Below are 20,188 nucleotides of genomic sequence, written 5' to 3' on the forward strand. Positions count from 1 at the left end.
GTGATTCAAATTTGTCAGGAGACTCAGGAGGAGACAAGGTACCTTTAAGATAAATATGAAGAGACATGGCATTTACTTTACATTATGTGTAGTCATTTATAATGGAGGAATAAATTAGGATTAGCGATCGGTGCAGCAGCAGAAATAAGATTTTGCCACCGTCCCACAATTAACAGGAAGTATCAGCCTTTGATGTAAACTAGAAGATGTTCAAGGGTTTCAAACAACCAGCTAACCACAATAAAACCCTTCTCCAAGTGCCACCCCTCAAATTTATTGTCAAATACAGCAGGAACTGAGCAGTTCACCATATACTGTAAGCATGGGTCACTGTTTTTTTTAATAATTTAATTAAAAGGGAATTAATTTAGATTCATGCTACACCATCAAACTAGCTGACTTCACTTGTAATAATTACTAAAGGAGGGCTCCCTGTGAGTTTGCCTTACCTTGACATCCATTATCAACACCTGCACCCTCTGACTGACAAAAGGAAGCAGGGGCTGCAAACTGCCTTTTATGGAAACCCCTGGCAGCAGGGAGGGAAACCCCACCTATTACTCCAGCTGCTACATTCATGGCTTCTTAAAAAAAAAAAAAAAAAAAAAAAAAAAAAAGTCCTGTTATAAAAATTCAACACAAAAATCACAAAAAAGATGACCTAATAGAAGCATATTTCTTAGGCTATATATTTGTGCAGTAAAGACTGCCTTTGGAATGATAAAACTGTTTAGTCATTTGAGATTATTAAATGTTAAATTGTCAATTGTTACATTGTTTTGCTTTTTTCTTTCTTTTCTTTTTTTTTTTAATTTTTTTTTTTTTTACCATTTTTCATTCATTGAAATTACAAATACTACAAAGAAAATCTGAATGAGTCATTAAAATAAGTGCCTTGAATAGAAGTTACAGAAATTATGTAATTTCAGTATGTTGTTACTGTTACTTGATATTTGGTTACATGTTTGCCTGTTTTGATTAGATTAATGCTGGGTAAAACTGTTAAACTATTGGCTTTGTTCCTTTGTAATTAGTTAGTTTGTTAGTGTCTGTTTCCCCCGTGTACCTGTTTCTCCAGGTTCCCTTTTGTTAGTTCCACAGACCTTATCAGTTCATTTTTTAAAAAGTTTGCCATGCCTGTTTTTGCTTTTGTTACTTTATGATCAAGAATTACTATGAAGTATGATTCCAATTTTTAATAGTTGTTTCTGATATTTATGGGTTAAGATAACAAAACTGACTTTTTCAAAGCTTCCCTGTGTTCCTGATGCCAAATGAGCTCAGTCCCTTTCTGCTAAATATGGGTGTAAATGTAATATATTTAAGGTTTAGACTGTTAATTGGGCAAAGAAGCAAATTGTAGACATCACCCCAGACTCCGAAAGATTATGAGTGACATATTCCACTATTTTTTAACATTATATAAGAAAATAATACACAAGTTTCTTGAGCTGTAGAAGTACTTTATCTGCTGAGAGTATGCTGTGGAAGGCGTACTCTGAGCTGAGGCAGGTCATCTAAAGCAGGTCACATCTAAATATAACCCAAACAGCTTAACACACTGCAAAACAAAAACACAACCAGGCTGTGAGCTCGAGACCTCAAGGGGACTTATTCAGATCAACCGGTGAGACCGACTGATATGACTAACATGAAATGCAAGTTAGGTTTGTGTTGTGATTTCAGATATGACTGGTTTGCATTAGCATACTTACTTCCAGCATGAATAGTGGCGATACGGTGCCAGCACTCCCTCACCGATAAACAAGTTGCATGCCGTGCAGAAGGCACGAACAACAGACAGATAAGGTTTCAACATTTCATAATTTACCTGCATACTGTACGCAAAACTCCTTTTTATGAAGAGAATTTAAAAGCCCCATTGTGTCCTTTCATCTCTACATATAGAAATGGATGATTTTGAACAGGAGGGCATAAATGAAGACCTGATTGAGTTTGCCATTCGAGAGAGCATTCAAGATGCCTACAAGCTGTCATGTTCAGTACAAACAAATAGGTATGGAAGAGTGAGAACTGTCCTTAATATTTATTGAAATGAAAATCTGCAGTTAGGTCCATAAGTATTTGGACAATTATACAGATTTTGTAATTTTACCTCTGTACACTGAATGAAACAATTGTGATGTGATTGAAATGCAGACTTCCAGTATTAATTCAAAGGGTTTAACACAAGTATTGCATTAACTGTTTAAGAATCACAACCATTTTTGAGGTGTAGATGTTGAGCCATAATACAAAGATCCCTTTCCTTTGCATTAAGAAACTCTTGGGCTGCTTTTGCAGTATGCTTTGAGTCATTATCCAATTCCACCAACCAGCCATTTTTGCAGCATTTGTCCGAATCTGAGCAGACGGTACAGCCCCGCACACTTCAAAATTCATGCTTCATCTAGCCAAGTCAGAACACCGTTGAGGAGGTAGGCGTTAAATTGTCAGAGTATACAGTCAGGAGAATGTAAATACAGAGGGTTTACAACAAGGTGCAAACCACTGGTTACACTCAAGAACAGGAAGGCCAGATTAGAGTTTGCCAAAAAAACATCTAAAAGAGCCTGCACGACTGCGGGAGAAAAATCAAGACTAACTTAACTTTTCCTATATGTAACCTGTACTTATGGACCCAACTGTATTGTTAGGAGTTGTTTATATTCCAAATTAACAAAGGTAATCAACCTAAAATCTATAATGAAGCTCTATCATAGTTTTTCCAGAGTAAAGGCTTTCAATTTTCATAGGAAAAAAACAAATAGTGTGGACTTTATGAAGATTATGGCTGCCGTTCACAAAGGTAAGGTCCCCTTTAATCATGTGTGCCTTTTGCATGTCACAATAAGCAAAGATGTACAAGGCAGGAGCACCTACATTTAAACTCACTGCTGTTTATGAATATTACAAATGTTTCCCTGCGAGTCCCTTGGAGGATCTTGTTTGTATCTCCACAGGTGACGTGGATGCGCTGCAGGAGCTGTCAGGTTGTGTGTCTGCCTTCAGAGAGAGTGACAGCAGGGGTTGGCTGCCTCTGCACGCAGCAGCTGTGCAGCCACAGCCGGAAATCCTCCACACAGTGCTGCAGGGTGAGAGTATGAATCAGTGCATCAATTTGATAAAACAGTTTAGTGGGATGTAAGTTACAGTGACTGGAGCAGTAGGCTGAGTATATTTCCAGCTTTGACACAGTCTTACTAGTGTTCTTGTTGCAGTGTTGAAATCCACAGACCTGACCTTGGAGGAGCAGACGGAGGATGGTGACACGGCTCTGACTTTGGCAGCCGAGGCCGGCCAGGCGGAAAACGTCAAGATGCTTCTGAAGCACGGGGCTTCACCGCACAACACCAACAGCAGGAATGAATCACCTCTGCTCATCGGTAGCACAACACACTCAGACAGCTAATACAGTCACTCACAGCATACCAGCTGGTAACATCTTTTATTATTATGTTTTTTTTGTTTGTTTGTTTGTTTTACTGAATCGCCTTCTGTTTTCTATTGTTGCAGCAGTGAGACAACGCTCATACGACATGGTTTTATCCCTCATCATGGGTGGGGCCTTTGTCGAGCAGGTGTGTCTCTCCAAGTGGAGGGCCCTTCATGAAGCAGCAAAGGTGAATGGATCTGAATCTGAGCTAAAAATGTAATCCAGACTAAACTGAGTCCCTTTCCTTCCTTCTGTGTTCACCTATATCTTATATCTTACCCCAGGTTGGTTGTCCAGCTATTATGATGCTGTTACTCCGACATGGAGCCCAAATAACATGCACAGACGGTCATGGTGTGACACCCTTGGGGATCGCAGCTGAACATGGCAACACTGATGTTTTAGACATACTCATACAGCATGGTAAAACAGTGTATGTTGTATCACATGTCCTCCTAACCTCCTCCTAACCTCCTAACTGTATTTTCTCTGCTTTCCACTAGGTGGTGATGTGAATGCCCAGGCAAGCAATGGCGACACAGTCCTGTATGATGCAACCGGATCTGGAAACCTGGACTGTGTTAAGCTGCTTTTGGGGCACGGAGCCAACCCAAATGTCGCCAGCTACGCCTGCCAGTTGCCCATCCATAGAGCTGCATATGAAGGATACATACTGTGAGTTCATGTTCTGAACCCATGTAACAAATTTCAGGTCACTGTTAAGCCTAATAAAATCTTGAATTCTAACTAATAATCCCAAAATAATAAAAAAAAAAACTTGTCCAAAACACATTAAGATGATTTCCTGCTCATTTTGTAGCCAATTTGAATGTAAAGCATCTCTCTCCCTCCACCTCACAGCGCTGCAGTGCTTTCTCTGTAGTCATCTCCACAAAGAGCCCTCTGTTTATTGCTGTTTTTCAGTTCTGTCACTGAATAACACTACAGCTCACACCACATTCTAATGAACATTTTTCTGCCTGTTCTGTTTGGTGTTTTTCACTGTTTCTGTTGCTCCCTCTCTTCCTGTTTATCTCCCACTCACCCAATCTCTCCCTCTCTTTAGAATCCTGAGGACCCTCATCCCTATCACCACAAAGAGAGCTATTCGCCTGTCAGGCCAGAGCCCTGTCCACTCTGCTGCAGACGGGGGACAGGTTCAGTGTCTAGAGCTGCTTATCCAGAGGGGTTACGATGTTAACGCCCTGCTACATACACACATCTCTGGTACGAAGCAGCCGGATGCACACATGCACAAAACTTCAACTCAGGCCATTTAGGCATCATAATGAGTTTCTAAATTATGCAGGACATGAGCGGTGCACGCAAATATTCACATTTAGCAAAGATGCACGCACTCGCAAAAATGAATGCAGATGAAAGCATCTCTTCAGTGACTGTGAAGGGTGCTTCAACACCTAGTGCAGACAAAGTTGTGGTTCATTTTGCGACATTACAGTGCAACAAATACACATCAGTGTGACTAAATCTCTGCAAAATAATTGATACACTGGACTTTATATGTAGAATGATATGTAAAGTATATGTAAATGCTTGGCGATAATATGGCTGACGAGCCTCCAGTCCTGTTAAGAAACTGTAATTTACATTTATAAGCACTACAGTGTAAATATTATTGCAGAGAACTATGGGGACCTCAGGAAGACTCCTCTATACTTTGCTGTGTCCAACGGTGATGTGACCTGTTCAGAGTTGTTGCTGGCAGCTGGAGCAAGAACTGACCTGGACCCACTACGATGCATATTGGTCGCTATACGGGCTGAGAGGTAAACAGCGTATGTACATACAGAGCTGTCCAAAAGTATTTGTCCCCTTGCTTGCTTATATATATATATATATATATATATATATATATATATATATATATATATATATATATATATATATATATATATATATATATATTTATTTATTTATTTTTTTTTGCCTATTTGTCTCATTTACATGTTTCAGATCATACAACAAATTGTAATAATAGACAAAGAAAACCTGAGTAAATACAAAATGCAGTTTTTGGTGCTGCTTCAGGACCTGGACGACTTGCTGTAATTGATGGAACCGTGAATTCTACTCTCTATCAGAAAATCCTAAAGAAGAATATTGGACCATCAGTTCATGCCCTGAAGCTCAGGTGCACGTGGGTTATGCCAAAATTCCTCCACAATGATGTGAAAACCAGTTATTAGGTTTTGGGGATCAGTTACTTTTTCACACAGGGCTAGGTAGTTTTGGATATCTTTTCCCCTTATTAAATGAAATCAGCATTTAAAATTACATTTTGGTGCCAGGGTGGCTCAGCTGATGTGCAGGTTTGTGTCCGACCTGTGGCTCTTTCCTGCGTGTCTTCCCCTATAACTCTCTCCCCACTTTCCTGTCTCTCTTCAGTGTGCACTAATAAAGGCAAAAAAGGCCAAAAAAATATCTTAACCAAAACTGCATTTTGTATTTGCTTGATCAAATTTGTTTGATTTGAAACGTGTGACAAATATGCAAAAACACAAGAAATCAGGAAGGGGCTAGATCGTTTTTCACAGCACTACACATGTACTTTCTGAAACTACAGTGGTAGTGGCAACGTTGTGTTGCAGCAGAGGCATTAAGACCTTTGGTCTTTCTGTCTGTAACCAGGTATGAATTGGTGCAGCTTTTGCTGTCCTATGGAGCAGAGGTGAACTGTTATTTCAGAGTGATCAGCAACACCATCTTCCCCACAGCACTCCAGTACTGCCTCAAAGACCACACCATGCTGCGACTGCTCCTCAACAATGGATATCATGCTTACAAGCACGTACAGTACATATGCTGTGAAAGTTGCCACTTTTTGATTTATTTATAGAGGCAAGGTAGTTTTTTTTCTTCTCACATTTAATTAATCATCGGATCTCTGCAATCATTACAGGTGTTTCCAGTGCGGTCATGGAGACAGTGAAGAATTGGATAGTACCTGGACTGAGCTCCATAACCAAGCCTACCAGATTTACAGTCAACCTAAAGTCATCTCAGTAAGAGACAGCACAGGCAGACACATCCTCCTCTGCTACAGACTGTTGGCTAACCTCACGTCATCTCCCTTTTCTTTTTTTCTTTTTAATCAGTTCTGTGAGTTCGTGTCAGTATCATGGCTGGGTCACGTGGTAGGAAGCGTTGTAAGGATGCTCCTGGACTATGTCAGCCACGTCAGCATTTGCTCTAAGCTCAGAAAAATCCTGGAAAAGAGGCCAGAGTGGGATGAGATTTCTGACATACTGGGTAAAACTGCCAAGAACGTCCATACACAAAAAGAACATGCAAAACATACACTTTAAAGTACATGAAAAACATGATATTTTTAAGTGTGATTTAAGTAGCTGCAGGGTTCTGTGTTTCTGGGTCCACAGGGAAGCCGCGGTCTCTGCAGCACTTCTGTCGACTGGTAATCAGAAGTCATATGAGCCTCAGGACCCTGAATGACTCTGAGACTATGGCTGCAGGTCACATCCCCCCCAGGCTGATGAACTACCTGACCTACAGAGAGTACGACCTGTATGGTGACCTCTTATGTATGTGAAAGACATTTTATTCCTACCTACTGAATAGCCAAGTCAAAGTACTTATTTTACATAATACTTTGTTCTCTCAGTTGTTTCTGTATATACTGACTGAATTAGAAACTTTCAAAAACTACCAGTTGAATAATGAATGTTTAGTACATAAAATAGATGTCGCCAACACAGGTATAGTCAGCTCTCTAATAAAGAAGTTGAGCAGGTTTTTTTTTTTTAACAACCGCGACCTGGTCAGAAGCGTTTACAGAGAGAGTGCCAAAGAAATGCTGATGAACCACAGTGAGTACAAGCCCACGTGGCCCTCCACAGAGATCGGACTAAGGAGATGAAGGGGAATCCCTCTATTTATGTAAAATATTGTTTTATGCTGTTTGTTAGTGTCTTGACAGTATGAGATCTGAAAATGTAAATGTAAAAGTCATAATGTTATTGAAATATAACATGATTCTTTTTGGTTATATTGTAATAAACTGTGACATTTGCAAAGTCATGCAGCCGTGTGTCTTTATGATCCAAAGACATCAAATTATCTGTGTGAGTCAATAGTGCAGAGCCTGTGCACAATTTACTGATCGAACTACTTTACTACATAAATCCATGGATGGACATTTTACAAACCAAAAACTTAAAGCACAACCAGGTTTAAGATTTGTGGACATTAATGTAGTGAAGAAGCAGAGCAGAAACAGAATCAGTGGTGAGCAATCTGTTCAATTTAAAGCCTGATTTCATGACCAATAATGCTTCACCCCCCCCCCCCCCAATACAGTTGCATTTTACTTTGGTCTGAATCACTGGGAGATAATAGAGGGCAGGATCTGACATACTGATACAGCACAGTACAGCACAGCACTGGTGCCTCCATTCGCAGGCCAGCTCGTGGCTTTTTGTGTGAAGTTTATATGTTCTCCCCATTCTTGTGTGGGCTTCCTCCCACAGTCCAAAGTGTTATGGTCTGTGGGTTTTATGTATGGAATTTTGGGGGTTTCTGGTTATTGATATTTTTTTGGGAATCTTCTCTTAGGAGTTGTTTGGTCTTGAATTCTCGGTTATTCGTAGCACTTTGTGTTTTTCAGTTCTGCTTATTTTTTAGTACCATTCGTATTTGTTTCCTCTTTTTTCTGTCTCATCTTCCTGTGCCAGTTCCCCTAGTTTTAATTCATTCATGTGTTTGCATTTCCCAGCTTCAAACTAATTCACTGCCTCATTGTATCAATTGACTTTGTCTGTGCTAGTTTGCCCCAGCGGTTCCCTTGTAGTGTTGTACTTTTCTCTTGCCTGACTATATTCCATGGTCTGTTTCCTTGGGGTTCCTGTCACTTTGTGCATTTATGTTTTTGACTACCACCCATAATAAAGGCTGTGTTCTGTATTTGGGTCCTGCCTGCAACACTCCAAAACATGATGCAAAGGCAATCTTGTTAGGCTAATTGGTGCTTCTAAATTGGCTGTAGCTATGACTGAGTTTTATGTCTCTGTGTTAGTCCTGTGACAGACTGGCAGCCTGTTCGGGGTGTAAGTTGCCTCTTGTCATATGACAGCTGGGATAGGTTTCAGTTCCCCTGGAACCCTGAATTGGATAAGTGGAAGAAGATGGATGGGTGATATTGGGATCTTTGTCTCTTGAATCTCCATGTAGCCAACCTGAATGCATTTTAGATGCATTGCCATATCCTGAAGCCATACTGGTTCAAATGATCACAGTGAAACACTGTAATATCCAGCAGATAAACAGTCTGCAACAATAACACATGGGGTCTTCTTTTATTTGAAGATATCGGAATTAATTTTTTTTATGAAGATTTCCCAGAATTTCCAACTTAATTATGTCAATTAAAAAAAACAGGACATTTTTATTGTAGTGAAATACATTTTGTACATGCGATACTAGTTAAACATATAATCCATCCATCCATGAATTTTCTGCCATTTATCCAAAGACGTGCCTGAAACACCTTACCTAGAAGGCACCCAGTAGGCATCCTAGTCAGATGGGTGAACCATCTCAACTGGCTCCTTTTGAAGTGGAGGAGTGGCATCTCACCAGGTCCAAGCACCTCACCCTGTCTCTAAAGAAGCGCCAAGCCAGGAATCTTTACGCAGAAATTGCGGCTAATAAAGTGTATGAAACAATTCAGGTGTTATTTACCTGGTACACACGCCAACATTTATGTTACTAGAAACGGTTTTGGTTCCACATCTTTTGCAGATTTCAGATAAGGTGAAAGTGTAGAAGATTTCACTGAAGTTGGAAGAATTCATTATAAATAAGGCTTTTGTCCCTCAGTCAGTATGTTTAGCTACTATTTTATGTGATTATAAAAACATCGAGACTGCCAAGAGAAAGAGAACTCTTTGTTGAGAGACACGCAGTGGCCAAGCCCATGCCATTTTTTCAATTGTACATCATCTGTCTTTATCCTTCTTGTTCTGACTATATGTTGAGTCCAGCTGGCCATGACCTAAGGTGACAGGTTACTACACTGACAGGCCACATGGTCTCTGAGCTCACAGGCTTTTTGTGTCTCTGCCTCTCAGAGCAGTGCCTCCCAAAAAAAGACGCTGCATCATGGTGCCTACACTTTGGTACGTTCCCCTCTGATCCCTCTCTTAAGGCCTAAACAGCAGCTGTGGAGATTAGAGAGGAGAGGCCACGGACACACACACAGGGTCTCCTTCACATAAACTTGGTCGGCCAGGACAGATCTGGTTCAGACTGGAGTGGGCTTCAGCGGCAGAAGACTGGATCCAGAATGTCCAGATATCTTTTTTCTTTGGCACTGAACACCTGAATTTGACTTTGAATTTCCACTGAACGTTTTTTCCAGTTTCATGGTGGACTCTAGCTTTTGTTGGAATTTTCATTCCCAAACATCTTCATTTTGGGGTCTACATCAGATCATTAGCAAATCAAGAACTGGTCATTCTGTATTTCTGTCTGTTCTGAACTCATCACATTTTGGCCATGAGTTGTTTCGGGTATCGTCGAGAGTTGAGTAAGTATGAAGATATTGACGAGGACGAGCTTTTGGCATCTCTCAGCGCAGAGGAGCTGGCTGAGTTGGAAAAGGAGCTCTCGGACATCGATCCCGACAGCAATGTGCCCATAGGACTCAGACAGAGAGACCAGACAGATAAGACCCCAACGGGCACCTTCAGCAGAGAGGCCCTCATGAAATACTGGGAGAACGAAACACGTAGACTGCTGGAGGACGAGTTAGGTGGAGCAAGCCCAAAACTGGTCAGTGATAACGTTTATTTGAATTAATTTATTGTGCCAGAAACTTCGCTGAAGTTGTATCAAATTTACCCCATAATAAGATTTTTTTTGTATTTAGTAAAAGTAAAATTATTACAAATTCTTGTACTATGAAGCTGTGTACATGACATCATCCTATTAGCATTTTAAGCTTTGAATCATTTTATTAAAATACAGGATGAAGAACAGGAAGAAGAGTGTGTGACAGAAGGAACCAGTGAAGGAGAGGAGGACAAAGACGATGAAAATGAGAAAGAGCAAAAAAAGAATGAAAAAGAAAATGAGGAAGAAGAGGAAGATGAGAACAGTGATGAAGAAGAAGACGACGAAGAAAAGGAGAGTGAAGAAGAAGAGGAACCAGTAACAGAAGAAGAAGATGAGGAGGAGGAGGAGCGCCAAGATAATACAGCAAAACCCGAACCCTTGATGAATTCAGGGCCGATGACGTCGCGGGTCGAGAACCTAACACTACTCAAACCCCAGAGGGTGGAGCCTATGAGGCTGACTCCTCCCCCTCCACCTGTTGATCCAAACACAAGTGGAAACCCAATTGTAGTCGATGACGCTCTGCAGCGAGTGCTTAGAAATGACCCTGAACTCACTGAGGTTAATCTCAACAATATAGATGACATCTCACAGGTACAAATACTAAACCTTCATAACAAACAAATTTCAAAAACGCTTCTAATAATTACAGTTTTATTCCCATTTTCATGCTTTTTTAATCATTTACTTTAACCAAAACCAAACATCTTCCCTTATGTGGCCACGCTGTCCCTTATGGTCACAAGAAACATAGAAACTAATCACTTACTGCTTGACTGGTGGCCTAATTTAACAATATTTTAAGTAATGTTAGTAGATTAGCCATGAGCTTGGAACAGTGGTAGGGTAGGATCAAAGTTAGGTCCAGGGATTTGAAAACTTTTTTTTTTTTGTATGCCAGTTTATTTTTAGAACCAGGTCATATAATTAAGGGCATATGAAGATTTAAATGCTTCTCATGACTGGAAAAGGAACAGAAACAAGGTGTTCTCAGTTTACAGCTTTGACAGTCAGGCGACTTTAGGTTTTAACCGTTCTGTTCGGTTTTGTGTTGCAATCAATAATCTGATTATGTTCCATATCCACATATGAAAATGTAGTATTTGTACAGGAAGCTTTGCAGTTCTTGTTTAGCAAAAGAGGGAACGCGCCAATCAAAATGCAGTGCTTGTGCCATCAGCTATCTTCTGATGATGACTTTCAGTGCTGTCTCTAAAGTTTTGCTCTAAAATGTATGTTTGATGCTGAAGCTATTCTGTTGGCTTGCACAATAAAGTTACTCATACAAGCAGTGGCTAATTTTAGCGTTGTTGGAACAGCGGCCTGGGAGCAAGCCTTTGTGTCTGTGTGGTAAACACTGGCCTTACTGAAGTGTCAGATGCCTTCAAGTCTGTCTCTGTGCTTCAAGTTTCTTTTATACTGAGAAGTCCTCATATGTTTGGGAAATAAAAATACTCCATTTCTCAGGAAACTCTGGTCCGATTCGCTGAAGCTCTGAGGTCAAACACACACGTGAGAACCTTCAGCCTCGCAAACACCCGAGCTGACGACCCTGTGGCTCTGGCCATTGCTAAGATGCTAAAGCAGAACTCCTCCATCATCAGTCTGAATATAGAGTCTAACTATGTGTCTGGGAAAGGCGTGATGGCTCTGGTTCAAGCACTACCAGGAAACAACACCTTGACGGAGCTTAGGTTCCACAACCAGCGGCACATGTGTGGTGGACAGGTTGGTTTTCTCTCTCTCATTCCTATTTTGTATCTTTTATTAAAAAAAAATCAAACTCATTTGTGCTGTGCTAATTACATCATGATAGTAAGCTGCTTATCTACAACCACCTCTTGCAGGTAGAAATGGAGATGGTGAAGATTCTGAGGGAAAACTACACCTTGATTAAACTGGGTTACCAGTTCAACCTACCTGGGCCTAGAATGAGCATGACGGGGATCCTCACCAGGAACCAAGACCGCCAGAGGCAGAAACGGCTGCAGGAGCAGAAGCAACAGCAGCAGAACCAACAGGGGGCGCAAGAGGGAGCTGTTAACCCCAGAACTACCGCGCTGGTTTGCAGCTTTACTTTGTCTAATGGACAACCACTCCCCGCTTCTACTAACGCTTGTAATACCATGACTGTTTTCAAACTTCAAATTTTTGTGAAAAGCTGTAAGATCTTCGTCGTAAATTGTTAACCTGAGAACATAGTAATCGCACCATGTGATACAAAGGAACACTGGGAAGGCTGGAATAATAAGGAAATAAAAACAGGAATAAAGACAAAAATCTAAGCTTGAAACACTGGAACAGCAGGAAAAACCTAAACCTCAATTCTAAACTCAGAAGTATGAACAATCCCAGGGATCATCAAACCTAGACTTTTGAGAAAGATACAAATTAACTGAAACAATATTAAATTTGTTAACCCAAGGAGGCATCTGTTTACTGAGATAGGATGTCTACGTGACATGAAAAGTTATGTTCGTTTCTGGTCAGACCTTCTCAAATATTATCATTGACAAATATCCCCACATTTAAATAATTACAAAATGTAAAACTAACCCTGAGAATAAAAACGAATCGAAAATGAAACATTTTCAAACAATAAAAACTAAATGAAAATGAGCAAATCGACACGGGAAATTAACCAAAACTAAACTGAAAAACAAAGAAACAAAACAGAGACAAAGGTCAAATGAGAATGACTCTGGATAACACACATCAACTGATACAATGACTACACACTGTATATAAAAGATGAAAGTAGCTTCCAGGTTTGGATAGCTCAGTGCAGACGTACCTTAAACCATTCCACATAATGACCACATAGGGATCTATAGGAAAATGGCAAAATTTCTCACTTGATTTGTAATCCCTGATGAGTTTACGATATCAATCACAAGTTTAAACTTGTATTTAATAGGGCATGATCATTCTTTTGTAAATGATATCCAATTTTAGAATAAAATAAACAATAAAACAAGGTAGTATTTAGGGTGTACTTGCCTTGTTACTGATAAGTTGCTACCTCATTAGTGTGCAGTGATGTCTGCAGTCAGATCCACTCCTAGTCTGGGACATCTAATTTAAAAAAAAAAACAAAAAAAAACTCAAGGGTACAAGTCACGTCACTAACGTCAGTAACCCATAGGTGAATGTCACATTGGTTGTCTATTATATGTGTATCTTCAGCACATTTTCACTCTTCAAATCTTAGTTTCTTTAACTTCAGTATCGCAACTGCTAGCACTGCTTGCATATGAATGGACATCTGCTTAAACTTGAATGCATTTCCTTTCACCTTCAATTCTAATTGAAAGCAAGCACAACATTTCCAGAAATGTTGCCTTTCCTGCTTATCCATTTATTTGTTTATTTGCCTTTCCATGTCTGCAGAGAGGAACACCAAGTTCCTCACCTTATAGCTCACCCAGGGCCTCTCCCTGGTCCTCACCCAAACTGCCCCGAAACGACCTGGTTAAAAAACAGACCCCCCCTGCGCCACCTCCTCCCCCGCCTCCACCCCCGCCTCCTCCGCCACCTCCTCCTCCACCTCCTCTCCCGCACCAGGAGAAGAAGAAGCCCACAAGGATGATTGCAGAGGTCATCAAGGCTCATGAAGCGGGCAAGAAAAAGACGATAAAAACAAAAGGGAAGAAGGGAAAGAAGGGGAAGGCGGGCAATGATGAGACAAATAGCATCTTGAAGGAGCTCAAAAATGCCCTGAGGCCAGTGTCAGGAGAGAGGAGAGGGGAGGAGGGCAGCAGGCCTTCAACGCCAATGAGGTCAGCCCATGATCAGCTGATGGAGTCCATCCGCAGTAGCGGCATGCGCAATCTGAGACGGGTGAGAGACTGATGTTTTTCAACCCCAAACTTTCCTCTCATTACTATTATTCACATTAAAAGTTGTATCAGACTGAAACTAGATTATTTAAAAAAAAAAAAAGCACTCAGCCAAAAGTTGTATAAGGTTAAAGAGTGCATTGGTCTTCAGCGTGGGAAAAGTTCAAAATTCAACACTCAAGCAGAAACACAAGCAGGCGAGCAAAGCTCTTGAAGCAAAATTGCAGAGTCTCTCAAAAACAACTGAACAAGTGGGGAGTTTAATTTAGATGTGGATGACACAGAGTCAGTGGTGTCTGAGTCATCTCTGTGGCTGACATGGTATGTTCTGTCTGTAGAGGGTAGGCAGGCAAAAGTCTACTTGCTGCCATCCAGCACTCTGGCGCAATCACAACGCTTTTACAGCCAGTAAATAATAATGACGGCCAAGCAAGTCAAGTATTTTTATCTTGAAGAGGCAGATTAGCTGATATGGAGGAAAAGATAATAGCACAAACAAAAGGGAACTGCAACTGAACCCATCTGGACTTTTTGTTTTTGTGTTATTATTGTGAGAGCTAACTATTTTTACCTCCGAGAAAAAGAGATGCTTTCGAAGCTTTAGTGCCGCTCTTCACATTGTTAGAGTGGAAAATTAGCTCTGCCCTTAGATAGCAGGGTCTCCAAGTGTAGCTGTGAAATTCCAGCCACTTAGTGCGGGTATTTATAGAACCTGTTCACTGGAACATAGATAAAGACAAGATAACACGTTATTCAAACACAGCACGTACCAGCAACACACATTTAACACATCTACTGACAACACTAAAGATATTACGCACATCTTTGATGCAATGTCCCAGTTTGTATTAGTCAGAAATCATAATGACACAATTGCTTTTGCAACTAGGCAAAGAGTTCATCAGTGGAAACAAATGTGTCTGGGTGATGAATCTGCAAGATGTAGCCAGTTAGCTTTGCATCATAATGCAGAGTGGGGAAAGGAGAAAACAGCTAAATTGGCTAGTGTACAACACCAAAAATTTGATATAAATGTGCCCTGATGAAACTGCTTATAGCGGTTTCTCATGTGACTTGTCTGCCGTATTGGACCTTCGTTCCCTTTATGGTTGGTGAGAGGTTCCTGGACATTGCTGGCTGTTGCTAGGTGAAATCAGTCACAAAGAGGGTGCTGCACCTAAAACCTTCTTCTGATTGCTTTGGACGTTAGCAGGGTGCTGTGGTAGCCTGTAATTTCCGTGAAAAATGCCAACTTGCCTAGAAGTTGCGACACAAATGGAGAATGCTCGCCTTCAATGTAAAAGTCGTGCCTCCATGTTGCAGCCAATACGTCTTCAAAAGGTGATTTCCAGTTTGTATCACACTCTGCACAGTTTCGCTCCTGCTCAGAGAGTAGTTGGAGAGTGTTTGCAGACAAGCTGGTGTCTTCTATGCAAAATACGGGCAATTTGCTAGCAGAAAAAGCAAATGACTGGTGTCTAAGCCTATGTGACTGGGGTTTTAGCACAGTGATTGCAATCAACCGCCAGCAGCCACTTTCCAACTGGTTGGGGAATATAAATTTTTCCCTGAGTGACCACGGCCTTATTCACTTGACCCTACAGTGCCACACGTCCAAAATGGCTGACAAATTAAAGTCCCGTGGTGAGCAGTTGCGTGACTGCAAAGCCTCAATAGCGAAAACAAATGAGTCATATCCATTTCAGTTGTGTCCATTAATACGTCTTAGCTTGCATTTAAAACTATCACATTGTCTTTTTCCAGGTGGAAGTCCCTCGTTATCTACGATAAAACTGACGATGGACTGACCAACAGTGATGAAATATGACAGGTGAAAACTTGGGTTTTCTAAGGAGACTGATGTGAATTCTTACTCATAAAAAATACACTGGAAATTTGCACTGCAATGACAGCTTTACATTTTAAAAATGTTGAATTTGTTTTTAAAAATATTTATTCACAATAGCAATTTAGTAAATGGTATTTGTATTTTAATTTGTGGAAGGAGTGAACTAATTTGTTTACTGACAAGTTTTCCAAATCGCTGTTTTCTTATGTAAGTGTAAATATCTGTTGTGGTTGAATTGTTAATTTCTAAATATAGCCACTTGCTGTTTACAACATCACTTGTGGATGGATGCTTTTCTTATTCTTTGGTTACTGGACGAGCTCCATTTGAAAGAAGGGGGTCAAGTTGTGATAGGGAAGAATGCAATCCCACAAAGCCACTGTTTTTGTGTTTATCAGTGAGTCAGCTTACTGGTCAAGCGCCACTGATGCATATTCCCACTTCAACACACTCACAATACACCCACTCCAGATAGCACGTATTAGAGCAGGGCTTTTGCGCGCTTTGAATAATTCACAATGCATGACAAGTGAAAGCAAAGCACTGGCACTATGCAAACAAGTATAAATAAAAATTTTATAGTATCAAATAAAAACCACCCATCCATCAATTCAATGACCCACTTTGCAAGATACATTTGTTCAGTCCCATGAATGCCACAGCCTATGACCAGTAGTTTAGCTTGGGATGACTAATAACTAATGGTTGCTAATGTTAGCTGCATTGGGTGTAATTACCATCTTAATTTACCAGCCACGTTTTAGCAGTGTGTGTGTGTGTATGTGTTGAGATGTTTTTGGATGTGTGCCGCTGTTTGACTTTTTATGTTTCTTTTTAGCTACACCCATTTTTCTCCAGAGGCTTTGCTTTTTGATGGGCTGCTATTGTAAATAATAATGTGCTCTTCATGCCTTGCCTGGTTAAATAAAGGTTAAATTGACTCACTACACCATTTTGTGGTACAAATTGGCATTACACAAATGTCCGGTCCTAGTTCAACTTCAGCTGATATCTCTTCAACACAATACGCAGACGTTCGAGACATAAAGTCATACAGTGGACTGTTTTTTCACCTTCAGTTGATAGCTTTAGTTTTGGAAGGTTTTAATCATCTGAGGTGTCATAAACTGACTTTATTCTTTGTGGCATAGACATTCCTCAGAGATTTTGGCCCATATTGACATGATAGCATCAAACAGCTGCTGGAGATGCACATCAATGAGGTGAATCTCCTGTTCTGCCACATCCCAACGGTGCTCTATTGGATTGATATCTGGTGACTGTGGAGGCCATTTGAGTACTCGGTGTCATGTTCAAGAAACCAGTATGAGATGACCTGAGCTTTGTGACATGGTGCGGTATCCTGATGGAAGCAGCCATCAGAAGATGAGTTCACTGTGGTCATAAAGGGATGGACAACAATAATCAGGTGGGGGCCAAAAGTGTGCCAAGGAAATATCCCTCACACCATTACACCACCAGCAGCAGCTTGATCCACTGATAGAAGGCAGATCCATGCTTTCATGCTGTTACGTCAAATTCTGACCCCACCATGTGAATGTGTCATCAGACTAGGCAATGTTTTTCCAATCTTCTATTGTCCAAGTTTTGTGAACCCGTGTGAACTGTAGCCTCAGTTTCCCATTCCTAGCAGACAGGAGAAGGACCCAGGGTGATCTTACTGCTGTAGCCCATCTGCTTCAAGTTTCAACATTATGTGTTCAGACATGCTCATCTGCATACCTTGTTTGTAAGTAATTCAGTTACTGTTGCTTTCCTATCAGCTTGAAGCAGTCTGGTCATTCTACTCTGACATCAATGAATTATTTTTACTCAGAGAACTGCTGCTCACTGGTAGTTTCTATTTTTTTTTTTTTTTGGGCCATTCTCTGTAAACCCTACAGATGGTTGTGCAAGGAAAATCCCAGTAGATCAGTAGTTTCTGAAATACTCTGACCAGCCCGTTTGGCACCTACAATCATGCCAAAGTTACTTATAATCACCTTTCTTCCCCATTCTGATGCATTCAGCTGTCCATTTGAAACATTTTCTTTCTTATTTTAAAAGTTATGTTGTCACAAATACAAAATGAATGCATCCCCATTCTCGCAAACCTGGTAAAATTTCCAAGTCTGCAGGTACAAGGACATCAAAAGCTCTTCCTGTTTTAGTGTTAGAGGACAACCTACAGTGGTCAAGACCAGAGAACCACAGGATGCACTTAAGAAATAGGGATGCTCTGTTAAGAGAGTCACACTGACATGAGAGGCAGGTACTAGTGAGATGACAAATCAGGGAGAGAAGGCATGGCATGTCAAGAAGAAGAGCATATGGTGGGGGATGAGAGATGAGAGAGTGAAAGCAAGAGACTGAAAGATGTGAGCTATTAGCGTCAGCCATCCTAATCCTGGTCTTGTGTTTGTTTATATGTCTTGGAAGAGTTCCCCAACTCCTAAATCCACAGAGCAGCTGTTCAAAGACAACACTGTCAGGGCCTTAGAGGGGGCAACAGCCAGAAAACTACACATTTTAGCATGGTCGACAGTTTCCAAAGGCACCAGTCAGTTGATCATGCGGTTTGTTGTGCATCTGAATGTTTACGCTTCAGTAATGTTGCATCTTCCCATCAGCTGCTGATGGCACTGGATGGAAGATGTCAAATTTGTTTCATTCAATTTGTTGCATTAAAAAAAAAAAAAAAAAAAAGAAGAAAACTGCAGAAGAAATGCAGGAATAATCTAGATTATGAAAGTCTAAATATTGCTAAATTTGTCTCTTGTGGAGGGGACACTGCATACTGGAAACCATTCTGCCAGTGGCATCCCAAACACACCAGCTCAGTATGCACAATACTAGCTAAGTATCCTGCAGTTAAAAAAAAAGAAGAAGAAAGAAGCAGCTTCCTCTACTCAAGCACAGCACTTTGTCATGTCTGTCAAGCTGTAAATAGAGGCATTCTTCCATAAAAATCATCGATAAAAAGCAGAGACTTCCTGCTTGTAAATGCACTCAGGGTGGTCACTACACGATCCCCATATGGAATTCAAGGCATGATTTTCAGGATGTACACTGGGTTTAATGCTCTGCAGAGGGTTTTAAAACCTTTTTCTGAACCACAAAAAATGTTAAGTAGGCAAGTTTTCATGTATCCCATCTTACACCAGCGCCACACATATCCCGGGAGCTGTTAAGCCTCTGAGTCACAACATTTGGGATCTTTGACTCATTAACATAAGCATCTACTGCTGCTGATTGATAACTACAGTTAAAACTATTACAATGATAAACTCCATTGATAAAATGTCAGTGTGGTGCAGGGGTGAGCAACATTTTTTTTTTCCAAAGGGCCAAAAGCTGACACATGCAGTGCTGAATTATGTTAAAACTCCATGAATTATTTAGATGTGGTAGATTATTTCACAATAGACTCTTTGCCAGTACAGAAAGCCTGGGTGATTATTTAAAGAACACTTTTTAATGCACTTTTATGTATCAATTTGGTGTACTCTGAGGTTATAATGGAAATATAACTTACATGCAACAATCCAAGTAAATACTGTATAAACTTTTCGATTAATTAGCATACATCCTGCAAAAAAAAAAAAAAAAAAAAAAAAGAAAAAAGCCCACATTGCATCATTTTATCGGCTCAAGTCAGACTATTCAGCCAATTTGTGTTTATTATTAGATTATTGCATTACAGACTGAAGAAAAGATCAGGCTTAATCAGGTTAACATTTTACCCACCAAACACATTTATGGTCTCAAACCATTAAAGTCTGGTGTCATGCCTGATGCTGAAATATGCCAAACTCAATCTTTAACGTTTTTTAGTTTATCACAGAAAATGTTTGCCTTCTGTTTGGAGCGCCCTCTGCTGGAGCCTGGTTAGACAGTAGTGCTGACTCATTTGCATCGAGGGTCATTAACACTTGTTTTTTTTCCCCCTCTTAGATGGTCATTAGTTGACCCAATATTCAACTTGTTATATTCTACACATTAGACATCAGGCTGTACTGGATACACTTAATTCACGTCTTATACAGAACAGCATTCAACATACCTTTGAACCAGTTTTGTGCAAAGACAGAAACTATATAAAAGCTTTTTCCTTTGTCTGTGTGTGCGGGTCTCTGTGGAAGCACTGTATCAAAGTAGGGCCACACTGATGGAAAGTGCCATACCTGCCCTAAT

At 40.5% G+C, this 20,188-nt stretch overlaps 2 protein-coding genes across 2 annotated transcripts; both read left to right on the forward strand.

The window, feature by feature from the left end:
- The first annotated feature begins 1,567 nt into the window (after positions 1-1,567).
- asb15b (ankyrin repeat and SOCS box containing 15b) lies at positions 1,568-7,313 on the forward strand. Its single transcript, XM_030720536.1, has 14 exons — positions 1,568-1,627; positions 1,909-2,017; positions 2,757-2,809; positions 2,964-3,095; positions 3,222-3,386; positions 3,517-3,623; positions 3,721-3,859; positions 3,940-4,111; positions 4,503-4,663; positions 5,079-5,223; positions 6,086-6,241; positions 6,357-6,459; positions 6,553-6,706; positions 6,835-7,313. The coding sequence occupies exons 2-14, from the start codon at positions 1,911-1,913 to the stop codon at positions 7,002-7,004; spliced, it is 1,764 nt and encodes a 587-aa protein (XP_030576396.1). The 5' UTR covers positions 1,568-1,627; positions 1,909-1,910; the 3' UTR covers positions 7,005-7,313.
- Positions 7,314-9,695: 2,382 nt separating this feature from the next.
- Positions 9,696-16,102, forward strand: lmod2b (leiomodin 2 (cardiac) b). Its single transcript, XM_030720472.1, has 6 exons — positions 9,696-10,243; positions 10,439-10,900; positions 11,774-12,034; positions 12,154-12,369; positions 13,697-14,146; positions 15,910-16,102. Exons 1-6 carry the CDS (start codon positions 9,968-9,970, stop codon positions 15,934-15,936), a joined length of 1,692 nt encoding a protein of 563 aa, XP_030576332.1. The 5' UTR covers positions 9,696-9,967; the 3' UTR covers positions 15,937-16,102.
- The last annotated feature ends 4,086 nt before the right edge of the window (positions 16,103-20,188 follow it).

Source organism: Archocentrus centrarchus, chromosome 23, assembly GCF_007364275.1.
Source record: "Archocentrus centrarchus isolate MPI-CPG fArcCen1 chromosome 23, fArcCen1, whole genome shotgun sequence".
Lineage (NCBI taxonomy): Eukaryota > Metazoa > Chordata > Actinopteri > Cichliformes > Cichlidae > Archocentrus > Archocentrus centrarchus.

Excerpts from the sequence above, each read along its gene's own strand:
- asb15b (XM_030720536.1), top strand. The coding sequence starts at position 1,911 with ATGGATGATTTTGAACAGGAGGGCATAAATGAAGACCTGATTGAGTTT. Across the intron at positions 2,018-2,756 it reads TGTTCAGTACAAACAAATAG|GAAAAAAACAAATAGTGTGG; the intron begins GTATGGAAGAGT and ends CAATTTTCATAG. Across the intron at positions 3,624-3,720 it reads CCCTTCATGAAGCAGCAAAG|GTTGGTTGTCCAGCTATTAT; the intron begins GTGAATGGATCT and ends ATCTTACCCCAG.
- lmod2b (XM_030720472.1), top strand. The coding sequence starts at position 9,968 with ATGAGTTGTTTCGGGTATCGTCGAGAGTTGAGTAAGTATGAAGATATT. Across the intron at positions 12,035-12,153 it reads GGCACATGTGTGGTGGACAG|GTAGAAATGGAGATGGTGAA; the intron begins GTTGGTTTTCTC and ends CACCTCTTGCAG. Across the intron at positions 12,370-13,696 it reads ACCCCAGAACTACCGCGCTG|AGAGGAACACCAAGTTCCTC; the intron begins GTTTGCAGCTTT and ends CCATGTCTGCAG.